Raw genomic sequence first — 12,990 nt, 5'->3', positions numbered from 1 at the left:
GGTATATTAACTTTGTTGGTATTTTCTCCAGAGTTAATGTTTTACTGTTCTGTAATTATCTACCTGTTTTAAATTTCTTGGTAGGTTGTTGAGTTGCGTGGGTATCTGATGTGAACTCACAAAAGAACCGTATAGGTTATTAAAGGTTATAAGGATGTAGAGAGTTGTTGTAGGTCGTGTTATACGATATGTGTCCCTGTTTTGTCGATAGGTGATTTTGAAGTAATTCCTTGTTAATGTCATGTACTGTTTCAGGTTTTTAAAGCTCAGGATTCTCTGTGTCGTCATGTGCTGGTCGGATATTGGTTGTTGGTGTAAGGTGTCCAAATCTCTGTTGACGCAATTTTTTCTGTGTAATGTTTCTAATTTTGTTAGGTGGCTGTTTGATGTATTTACGTAGACTGTCATTTCTTATCTGAGTAGGTATTCGCAGATACCGTGATATACGAGTTTTTTTTTTTTTTTTATGTTGGATGGATTAATGTCTTTTACTTGGAGGAGTTTTGCTGTGATGATCCAGAGTTTGGTATGTAGGTATTGTATATGTTTTGTCCATTTAAGGTGGGAATATATATATAGACACCGAGGTATTTTGCGTGTGTTACAGGTTTGATTTCGGAACATCGGCAGGTATTTTTGTTGTTAATGCAGCGGTATGTGTGACAATGTATCGATAGTGATGCGGGGCGCATGATTCTTGGGTTGTGTATTATCAACATCTGTGATTTGGTGCCGTTGATTAGAATTGCGTTTTGGTGGAAGTATGTTCTTATTTCGTTTAGGTCTTGTTGTGCTTTGCAGAGAGCTGTGTTAATGTCTGTGTGGATTGCTAGTAGTGCGGTGTCATCTGCATATTGAAATATTTGACTTCTTATGGATATGTTATGAACATCGTTAATGTACATGTTGAATAGAGTGGGTGATAATATGGCGCCTTGAGGAACACCGTGTTTTATTTGTATACCCCGGCTGTGACATGTACCTATTTTTGTTACTTTCTTCTGTTTTGAGGTTCTGTTCCTGAACCATGTATGCAGTGTTCCTCTTATAACTATTCAGTATAGTTTGGCGAGTAGCATGTCATGTTCAAGTGTATCAAGTACTTTGGTTTAAAAAAAAATTAAATAATAATAATAATAATAATAATAATAATACTTATATTATTATTATTATTATTAGGGAGTGCAATGACCAATCCCGGGAGGGCACTCTGCTATACTTCCCCAAATACATTCACCCTCTCCACTATTACTTAATTCTCCTTCTACTACTATCAATGCCATCTGCCGTCCATCTTCACCAAAAATAGTATTTTTTTGTCTGTAAATGGAGTGTTCTGCAGGCGGATTTTTCGATACGCGGGATTTGTAAAACCCGAGTTATCGGGAGAAAAACCCTGCTACCTCTGTATTTAATTTGCTATTTCGCCTTTAATTGATAATCTTGGGAGAATGTCGAAAGCTGTGAGGTATTTTGGTCGAGATGTATAATTTGCATTGAAGCTTTGCTTCTGGCAATTACCTTAATATCTATCGGAATTTGTCAGTTATCGATATAGAAAAAAAAGAAGGCTGTTGGAATCGTGAGAAATATAGGAGGTTTACTTATTCGTGTGAATGATAGAGCCACCATATAATGCTACATAATGGGAAAAAGAAAAAGAAGGAAGAGATGTTAACGAGAAAACGTTTGTAGAGCACGATGGCTAGCTTGGTACGCAGCACTGCATCCACCAAACTTTATAATAAAGGAATCACGTACGGAGTAACGGAAGGCAATGCTCTCAATATGTGGAGAAACTGAGTAGCTGTAAATCGAGGTTCGCGTCTGATTCCGATTTTCGCCATTTGCTTTCGTGTTGCGCTGTGACTGTTCATGAACAGCATTTGAAAATTATTTTGGAAATATTTTTCTATTTTCTTTGCATTTTTTCGTTGTACGTTTTGAGAACTTGAATGCGTTTCGGTGGAGATTTTGAGAGGGATTTCGTTTAACAATAATACCAAATTATAGGGTGTCAGTAATTGCTTACTTTCCACATTCGGGATTTCGTTTGATGAGAAATCAGTTCTTTCCTTTTAGATGAATTTGAATGAGCGGCGTGCACCACCTTAGATTAGCTCTGCTTACATATTGCTCTATATGTAAGCAGAGCTGATGTCAAATTCCTTTCTAATATTTTCATTTTCAACATGATTCACCGCACTAATTTTTCTCACACAATCACATACAACTGCGGTCTATTTGATCAACTGCTTTATTTCTTATCTAACTTTCAGATCCGTAACTTGAAACTGGTTTGAACACTCTTATATGCTGCTAGATTGGGGTTTTGGCTTATTTCTCTATTATTCTATATAAATTTATTCAGCTAGCTATCCGCCATACCAACTTTCTTTTGTTTATTTCGATATTTAAATTGCCACCTTCACTTGAAACTGTACCTAAGTAGCTGAAATAAAACATCTCCATTCAGAATGTAGCTGACGTTTACTATAGTCCTGCCTATTTCCATAGTTTTGGCCTTTTTATTGCTGATATTTATGCCAAATGTTTTTCAGTTATTATTCAGTTTAGTTAGAGAATCCTGTAGACGTGCACTATACATGCTTAGGAGTACATTGTGTGCATAAAGCGAAGATGTAAGTTTGATATCTCCAATTCTAATATCAGGCGTATTTCCACTTTCTTTCATAATGTGATCCATATAGATTATGAATAAGAGTGAAAGTGATATGCATACATGTCTCATCCTTGATTTTACATCAACTGTCTTCCAGTATTTCTTTCATTTCTAATTTATGAAGGATATATAAATATATAGAACTTATCTAAAAATCTGTGTATTGCTCTGTATAATGTTCCATTCACCACATATAATTCTAGAGTTTTGAAAACGTTTTCTCTGGTCACCTTGTTGTATGCCTTTTCCAGATCTACGAAACTTAAATCCAAATCCTTGTCACACTCCCAGGATTTCTCAATTGTGTGTGTTAAATTGAAAGTCTGATCTTGACAACAACGTATTGGCCTGAACCGTGCTTGTTCTTCTCCAAGTTTCTCTTCCGCAATGTTTTTCAACTTCTTCTCAAGTATACTTGCATAAATATTACCTTAAATATTTGGTAGAGAAATTCCTCTGTAATTCTCAAATCCAACTTTAGTATCTATTTTTTTTATGAAAGAGAACTACGAATACTCTACTCTACTATATCATGGAGAATTCGAATTTCTGACCAGGCCCTCTAATTACTCGTATGTACTGTAGCCACTGCAAAACTTTTATACCTCCATACTTAAGCATTTTTGGTCGAATATCATTTACCCCTTTCCACATTCCAAGTTGTTGTATGCTTTTCCTACCCCAACTATTGATACGTACTCATGCCTGCGTTTCTCTTGAAAAGTTTCTAGTACGTTTGTGTCCGTGCTTGATTCGTTTAACAGTCTTGAAATATAATTAATCCAGGCAGATAGGATATCCATATCTTACGTGCACAACTTTAATTCTCTTTAAAACATTCTTATATACATTGCTCTTTTCAATGTGATGCCAATTTTATCCTGCTTCATAGTAAGTAATGATCACTTCCAATTTGAAATCCTCTGCACACTCGTGTCTTGAACCTGCATAAAGATATCACTTTCATCAATGATGTAGTCAATGAGGCTTTTCCTATTTCTTGTGACTTCTCTGCATATGTATTTGTGCACATCCTTTTGTTGAAAAACTTTTGTGTCCTGAGAAGTACAGTAACTACTTACCATTTTTATTACCTTTATCGTATCTCGAAATTTAAAAAAATAATCATATATGGATGGTGAGATTCACTTCCTACTCTGCTGATCATGTATACAACAAGGAACAGTTTTATCCCATTTTCTTTATATCACCTGACAGTTTTAAAAACCCAAAAGTTCTTCCTTTGTCCTTAGAGAAAGGAAGAAGGAAGAATATTTGTGTGGTAAAACAGGCACAGATATGTGTCATTGTCCATTTCTCTGTTAAATATATATATATATATATACACATACACATACACACACACACATATATATATATATGTGTGTGTGTGTGTGTGTGTGTGTGTTAAAGATACCAAGTAAGTTTTTAAACTTGGTTTTATTCCTTTTTCCCATGTAAGCAAACAGACAGGTAAGTCGAGTTTGGGCCTGAATATAGTTGAGGTTTGAGGCAACTCGTGGTAAAGGTTTGTATTGAATATAAATACAATAAATATTATAATAATATATCTCTCTATTACGATTTTTTTTGAGGGGGACCGTGAAATATTTTAATTTTTGCAAAGGGGGCCCTGACATCCAGAAGTTTGGGAAGCACTGATTTAGAGTACCAACTCTACAAACAACAAGCTGTGGGTTCGAATCCTGTTCTTGGCATGGTTTTCTGCAATTACTATTTAGGTATGAAATGAAATTATTGCACTATCTGCTTGCTTGATGCAGGCGTAAACTGCAAAAGTTCTATATTTGCATAGATTAAATTAAGGAATCATAGACCGCCCAAGACGTTGGTTTACGTCTTGGGCGGTCTATGATTCGTTAATTGGCGGCAAGAACTGCCGACATTGCTGTGTGTACTTTTGTGCTTTTTTGGGAAACGTATGTGGAAAAGGTTGTGATAAATATTTGCTAAATGAACGAAAGAATAGAAGATATGACTTTTTTTTGTGGCTGATTTGCTATTAGTAATACAGTGGAATGCCAACGACAGAGCTGTTTTTTTTTTTTTTCATTATTTGCATGAAAATAAACGTTTGCGTTTATTTAACTTAAGGACTTTTGCATAGGAATTTCAAATGTAAGTTACTACTTCAGTTTTCTTGGAATTTAAACATATATTTAATAGCGTTAAAATAACATAATACTGAAACTAACAGTCTATGAGGCTGCGCTTGAAGGGAATGGTCGGTCATCGTTTAGTGGAATGTTCCTGTCCTCTACAGGATCCGAAGTTATAAGAGGTTTTTCTACGCACCGTGAAAGCCGGATTCTAGCAGTGCGAACCTCGTAGCTCACTAGGTATCGATGAGGCTGCTTGGTTGGAAAGGCGTGCGTCCGAATACCTCTTTATCAGGACTTTCAACCGAACGTGAATTAGCTGGTCTCATACGTCCATAGCAGGAATAAAACCCCACAAAACAGGCAAAATGGCACAAGAACACACACACAATTAACGGACATAAGAAACCTCCCTCAAAGCCTCAGTATCACACCTGTTAAATAAGCTTCCATACAGTATGAAGTGCCAAACTTCACATGGTGTCAACACGCGGTATTGACAAGGCCTAACATTAAAGTCTACCGCTACTGCCAAAAATATTATTAATAAATTAATAAATAAAATAATAATAATAATAATAAGTAAATAAAATTAAAATAACTTATTATATACTAATTCATCTTACGAGGGTGGTCTGAAACGTCCTCGGCCTCGACCATAGATGGCAACACTATCACCAAGATTTTTTTTTTCTAAGTTGGTACATCTGTCATAAGCCTCCATGTGAAATTGCAAGTAATTCTATCAAGTAGTTTATTTTATACAGCTGTCTAAAGCAAAAGTGTTGTCTGTATCCCTTGAAATGGATAAAATTGAGTATCGTGCGGTTATAAAATTCTTTGTAAAAGAAGGTTTAACACCAAAAGAAATTCATTCGAAGTTCATAAAAGTCAATGTGAACTCTTCTCCTTCGTTCTCGACAATAAAGAAATAGGTTGCCGTGTATAAACATGGCAGACCAGCCTTGACGGTGATCCACGTGAAGGACGTCCAAAAAGTGTAACAACACCAGAAATCATTGATTATACGCACAATATGGTATTGGATGACCGGCAAGTCAAAGTGCGTGAAATTGCTGAGACCATACGCATTTCAAATGAACGTGTAGGATATATTTTGCATGAAGAATTGCAAATGAAAAAGCTTTGCACAAGATGGGTGCCACGTTTACCAGCAGATCAAAAACGCAGCACGAAAATCTCTGAACGGTGCTTAGACCGTTTTAACAAGAATAAAGCTGATTCTGTGCGTCGATTTATTACTATGGATGAGATTTGGATTCACCATTACATACCAGAATCCAAACAGCAGTCAAGACAGTGGACAGAAACCAGTTGTTCAGCGCCAAAGAAGAAAAAGTTGGTTCCATCAACAGGAAACGTCATGGCATCGGTGGTTTGCGATGCTAAAGGCATTTTTTTATTAATTATCTTGAAAAGGGTAAAGCAGTAACCGGGGAATATTATTCCGATCTTTAACCAGACTAGACGAAAAAATTCGTGAGAAAAGACCCGGTTTGCAAAAGAAAAAAAAAAAACATCTTTCATCACGACAATGCACCTGCCCACAAAGGTGTTTTGGCAAGGGAAAATTAAGGGATCTGCACTATGAATTGTTGCAACATTCACCTTCTTCTCCAGATAGGGTGGATGATGCTAATCTGGATGGTCAGCGTTTTTCTTCGAATCAAGAGGTGATTGCAGGTAGAGAGGTATTTTGCAGATCTCACTGAGAACCACTACAGGAACGAGATAATAGCGCTGAATCGCTGAAATAAAGTTGTTAGTCTCAAGGGAGATTATGTCGAAAAATAAAAATAATTTTGAAATTATAAATACGTTTTTTCATTGTTAAGCCGAGAACATACCACACCAACCTCATACATACATACATACATACATATGTATATGATAGAAGAACCACCTCAAGGTGGTGGTGGTTCTTTATCAAACCTAAGATCACCACCACAAAGTGAGCTCGAGAGAAATGTCTATCCATCTGGAAAGAACCTTTCACAAGCAAATGACAGGGGAAATAAAGAACTATCCGAGTGGCAAATGTACATTTGTCAGTCTGGTTGTTCTACCAAATTTCTTCTATAAGAAATTGAATTAATTCGAAACTGGAAACGGGCGTCTATTTACTTTCATGATCCACTGAATAGCACAGACAAACGGTGCTCTTTCGGAAGAAAACCGATTCATAATTTCGATTCTTTCACAAACACACGAATGTTTTTAGCTCTTTTGAGATCGTTTTGGAGTTATTGGATCTTTTTGAAAGTCAGTCTGTAAGTTTTTGTTCTTGAGTATATCGAAATTAAAATCTGCCAGAAAACCCATGGTATTATATGTAGATACGATTAGGTGCTGTGTCTTGCATTCTGCGCCATGAAATTACATTTGAATATCTCTGAGCATCAGTTGATTTATCAGTCACTCTCATCGGCATATGAAAGTCGTCTGCGCCTTTTGGATGATAGCAGCGGCAGTCATTTCGTGGAGTTACGTTGGATCCGTCCTGTCCTACATCATCGTACCTGAAAGAGAACCGGCAATAGACACCGTCGAGAAACTGCACACGGCTGTGTCTGAGGGATGGTTCTCCTGCGGAGGGAATTTTGGTGGCCTTGTTTATATTCTTCTTAAGGTAGTATAGATGTTTCTCTTGAAGCGGGATCTGATAAATCGATATTATTATTTTTTTTTTAATGAATGAACCTCGTAACTGATTTCCGTTTCGATCTTGCAGGAGGCCAAACATGGAATGTATCAGACATTAGGAGAAGCGATGATGAAGGATCCCCGAAATGTCTTTCAAGAAGATGAAGATATGGCCAACCGAGTCTTAAATAACAACTACGCTGTCATTCTCAAGAAGTACGCTCTGGAATTAAGAACCAGTAGATTAAGAAAACGCCACAAGTTCTTAGCAGCGAAAGACGGATTTTTTACATTCATGACTGGCATCATTTTTCAGAAAGGTTCTCTCCTGAAGGATACTTTCGACATCATGTAAGTAAACGTACACATTACACCCACCCACGCAAACACACACCATAATTTAGTTCATTTTCCTCTTGATCTCAGTATCATCTTGATCTGCAGCTAAGCCGAGGAAATGAGAAATTAATGGATTAACTTTTGTAACAGTTACTCGATTATAGGTTGTAATAAATGTCAAGAAGAAAATCATGTGATTGTTTAAAAGACATTTATATTTTAATAATTATAATAAAATAAGGATTCGGCGATGTTTTTAAACATTAACTTCTGTCAGCGAGTCCGTTATGCTTGTTAATCAGAGTATTGTTTAATTCGCACTTCAGCATATATTTGTTATTTTCCATTTCAGTAAAGAGAGAGAGAGAGAGAGAGAGAGAGAGGGAGAAAGTATATTAAATTTCTCTGTTTAATGTATTAAACTAAATTAAACAGAGAAATATACACATGACCTGCGAAATATTTAATTTTTATATGAAAACACTGTAACATGTAAAGTGAAAGCCGTTTGGATCCGTTCCACCTACAAACAACACAAAATTGTGAGAATTCTTCAATTGCTGTAAGCTATAACAAGAAATACACTATAATAATAATAATCAACAAACGCCTTTTATTCCTTTCTTGCGAGCAACCAAGCCTTTTTAAACTTTCTAGCCTTTTTGGAGACTGAATGGACAGTTCGGTGTCCACCAGTAACCAATCAGAGATAACTGGTCCATGACTAACAATCATTATAAGCGGCAATCGATGAAATGAGCGACCAACAAGTGCTTCCTTTTCTTGGTACCCTAACATTTCCTTAACAAGATATGGAACTGTCGATTTCCTTGGTTTACACGAAGAAAGTCCCGTGTTTTCGGGAGAGTAAACACCTGCTTAACCGCGCTAGAGATCGTCTAACTTGGGTACTTGAAGCCAGGCTCGGAATAAGTTCCGCCAGTCGGTGACTTCACTTGAACTTAAGTCTCCCTTCGAGCGGTTAAGCTCAGAGGATGCAAGGGTCTCTTTCACTGAGCTACACCGGGCATACAAGAATTTTTTTTTTCTTTTTTTTTTTCTATTTCTTGTCGGAATATCCATGAAATAGCAGATTCCGTAGTATTCGCATATAAAGTGAACGATTCATAACAAGATTTTTTTTCCTTTGTTTAATCAGCAAGTAAAAAGAAATTGGTGGTTTTAATTACGTTCGTTCGACGATAATTAATAACCTACAGATTATCGAAGCACTTTTATAATCGGATTATGATGAAAATGCTATTTTAGGCTAGGCTTTAATTGAGAGAAAGAAGTTTCTCTGAAATGGAAATCAATGTGGAAATAAATCGCATGCGGAAGATGAATTTCATCCGAGCGTGAGATGATCACCCCCTTCTTGCTTGATGGAGGGTATAAGTGACTTCAAAACTTCGAAGTCTGTATAGCAGGGATGCTCAATTATCTAACGCACATTTTCTATTAATATAACGTTTTTACCACATACGCAGAGTTTCTATTAATATAATAATAATAATAATAATAATAATAATAATAATAATAATAATAATAATAATAATAATAATAATAACTAAAGTAAAAAAAAGTTTGCCTTTCCATGCTGGATGGATGAACAAGAACACTTGGAAGGTGACTGTTCTTCTGTTTTCCGAGCAAAAAGAGAAGAACAGTCACCTTAAGTCACCAAACATAACTACGTTAAGTTTGCTTCACTCTTATTATTATCAGGGAAGTACTTCTGTTAGAAATATCTCTTTATGAGTTTTCATCACACTTTCGTTTCTATCCTTACTTAGAACTTTTATTTGATTAAATTAATAGGCATTCTTATAAAGAATCCGAATATTAATGACTGTTTCCTTAGAGGCTTAGCGTCTTTCTTTAAAGATTGAATTAAGCTACTTTATTCAATATATTGTAGACCTTACGGACTGCATTTCTTCTAGTATAATTCAAAATGAAATTCAGTGCTGTTGTATTTTTGTTTTACAGAATCAGAAAACTTTCCCCGAGTGGCATCGCAGAAAAGTTGGTTCAGGACGAAATCTTCAAGTTCCACCTACAAAGTTACCTATCGGCTGTACCTGAAGATGCAGGACAGCCGAGAGCTTTGAGTCTTAGCGACATCGAAGGATCGATGTGGTTGCTACTCTTCGGATACTCTGCAGGCATTTGCGTTTTCTTGGTGGAGTTCTCAATTGGAAAGATTCTCTGCAAAAAAACTCATCGTTTGGAATCGTAAGAACTGTTAAAAAAAAGAAAGAAAAGAAGCAGAACTAACCCAAGATGTTGGATTCGGAAGGAAAAGATCGTCTGAAGAAATTTTGTAGGCACTTACATTACTAATACTAAACGCATCATACTGCATGACACAATCTTTTGTGAAGTGAACCATGTAATGGCCATTATTCGCACAAAAAAATAAACCTCTTAGCCGAACACACTTCTAATTCTACCATGAGAGGAAGTCACGTGCATTATGAGAAGGTTTAAATAAGAATGAAGGCAGAGCAGGTACTAGCAGAAAGTTGGCTTCATTCCTTTTCAATGACTAATTCAATAAAATATTATATAAAATTCAGAAAATATTATACAGATATTTATATAAAATTTATATAAAATAAGTGAGAAAGAAAAAAAAAAGAACGGGAAGACCAATTAAGAGATGGTGTGAGACCCGAACAGTCCGCCTGACCTAAATCCATGTTAGGAAGAAGAAAAAGAAATTCAATAAAATATGTTTAAAGGAAAGAAATGAAAGTAGTTGGCATTAACTATTGATAGCAATTATATAATTTCTGACTATCGTATCTGGTTTATTTCTATTGGTTTATTTCTGCAGATTTTGTGGAAGGGGATCAAAATCTCACGGTTTGTGGCGAGCAAAAATCCACGTCTGTTTAAGCGAGACCAACTCACTCGAGATCCGCTGAAGAAAAAATATCTTCGCTTATTAATCAGACTCGTAATTAACTTTCTTTCTTCTTACAGGCTAGCATCATGGTGCCAAACGCGTCGCCACGACTTTCCTTAGGCAAGCAATTCTCTGGAAAATAACTCGATTAAAATTATGGTTTTGGTGAAGATAATTGTACCGCGCAGGAAGGAGTAAACGCTGCTTGCTTACGCCACGTACGAAATGAGAGCTACAAGAGTTTTAGCGTGCATTGAAACATGAGATATTGCATTTCATTAAAAGTGCACCTTAATGTTAAATAAACCTCTTTAGTAATGTTCACAGAAATTTCTAAACAAAATTTTATTAGAAAATTAGTATTAGAATATTGTATTGGAAAGCTATTTTGTAAATGTCGTGGTCGCTGTGGCGGCAGTTAATGGCACCAGAAATTCAAAATATTAAGAAAATGATTAGCGCTATTCTCAGTTGTAATTTGTTTCGGTGGATCCTTGAGGATAACTTAAGAAATGAGTTTTGCAGATAAGCAGTAAGGCATAGCGTTATTACACTGTTCTAAGGTACAAAGTATAAAGCTCTACTTTGTCGTAATGCGTAAATTAGAATTCGGTGACGGGTGGCAGTATGTAGCGACAGATTGACATTTTACTCTCAGCTAAGTCGGAGAGTGAAATGTCATTTCTGTTGTCATTATTTAGTAATAGTTTCGGGAATGAATACTACGTAGCTTTGCTATTATTACTATTTTACATCAAGAAAGGCTGTTCACTTACTCTGTTGTAATAGTTCTCAGGCTTCCTCTTGTTGTACGGCGTGGCATCGACTCTATTAGACATTCGAACATTGCAAGAAGAAGAATGCCGGATGCGAATTTAATCTCTCACATAAATGTGGCACCGCTCGCAATCACGGAGAAAGTAATCTGTGCCATCTGGGAAGGGTGTCAACACAAAGTGGTGTATTTGATCAACCACAGTGCATAATTCTTTGTAGCATACAGTGCACTGATATGAGGGCTGAAAAATGTTCAAAGAAAACACCCCAAAACAATAATTCTACCTAACATGTCCTCTTTCTCTTTAATCATGACATTGGAGGAAATCCTATCCTTAGGCAAGGATAGGACTTCCCCTTAATCCTTAATCTGCTTCCAGACAACGTAAATAGAAACGAGATTTTAAAATAGTAGTATGGCTCTTCCTTATTGTTATTGTTGAATAATGGCCGAAGGAGCAGGTAAGATTAAAGGCGAAAGGCTCAGGATTCTAAAATCCACGAGTGTTGTTGTGGAGATGAAACATGAAAATTATTCATGCTGCAGCTCATATTTCTAACGAGGAAATGAAAGTCAACCAGTCCTGTTCAGAACGATGATGCACAAACTAACTTCTGGTAATGCTACTGTTGGCTGCGTGATTTCTGTAATCGAAACATCGACAAGTTTTTCAGGGATGAACGACCGTTTTAGTTTCAAGGTTTCATTTATTATGATCGTTCCCAGTTTGAGAATAATAACAGTAATACATTGAATATTGTGATGGCAAACAACGTAAATCCGAAGAATGCTGAAAGAAATGTTTCGGGGTAAACCTATCGCCCAGTCATTCATCAGCATAACTAATTGGTTTCCCGAAGATTGTTTGCGGCAAGAAAATCATAGATTCCACGAGGAAATCTTTCTAACTTCTGTATAGAATCGTATAACATTTGTTTAATACTCATCCTCGCAACAATTTGCCAGCCACAATGTCAAAGCTTGCATTGCTGATCTGTTCGATGAGTTATCGCCTGAATTTTATATTAAGCAGATACAAAGAGCGAGGCCCAGTGTGTAACTGAAAAAAAAAAAAAAAAATTAATTAATAAACGATCTCCCCTATTTCGTGGTTATGTTGTATTCGAATTTCTCAGAGGGTCTTCAGCAACCTAGCAGAGAACTGCACATTAAATGCCATCGTTTTATTGACCTGTACGACGCTTCTGTATCTTCTCTATCTACAGACTCAGAAAAGACGATTCTTTGATCGTCATCGTCTCGTCTGTTATGTTAGGGGAAAGAAGGAAATGACGATAAGAGACACTGGACTCTATTAAGGTGAGATGCGCGTTCTTATCTGAACCATCTTCTCACTGAGTGTATTTCATAAGGAAGTGAGAAGATACCAAAAAGAACTATATAAGAAAAAATAAAAAATAAAATAAAATAAGAAGAAGAAGGAAAACTATTCCAGAATTTTTTCTGCACTTTAAACGTTCGCTCCGGAACT

The 12,990-nt window shown here is 36.2% G+C and overlaps 1 protein-coding gene across 1 annotated transcript in view; it reads left to right on the top strand.

Annotated features, from left to right (window-relative positions):
• LOC150102119 (uncharacterized) overlaps nt 1–10,312 on the top strand; it is a 163,780-nt gene extending 153,468 nt beyond the window's left edge. The window contains exons 6-7 of the mRNA XM_090400528.1: nt 7,556–7,818; nt 9,799–10,312. Of these exons, the coding sequence (XP_090256654.1) occupies nt 7,556–7,818; nt 9,799–10,048 (513 nt within the window). The 3' untranslated portion in view covers nt 10,049–10,312. The remainder of the gene's footprint in view (nt 1–7,555; nt 7,819–9,798) is intronic.
• Nucleotides 10,313–12,990: the final 2,678 nt, after the last annotated feature.

This window comes from Typopeltis vanoorti, chromosome 11 (assembly GCF_054136105.1).
Source record: "Typopeltis vanoorti isolate ZY-2024b chromosome 11, IOZ_Tvanoo_1.0, whole genome shotgun sequence".
In the NCBI taxonomy this organism is placed as follows: Eukaryota; Metazoa; Arthropoda; class Arachnida; order Uropygi; family Thelyphonidae; genus Typopeltis; species Typopeltis vanoorti.
This window is presented reverse-complemented; position numbering and strand designations above follow the sequence as displayed.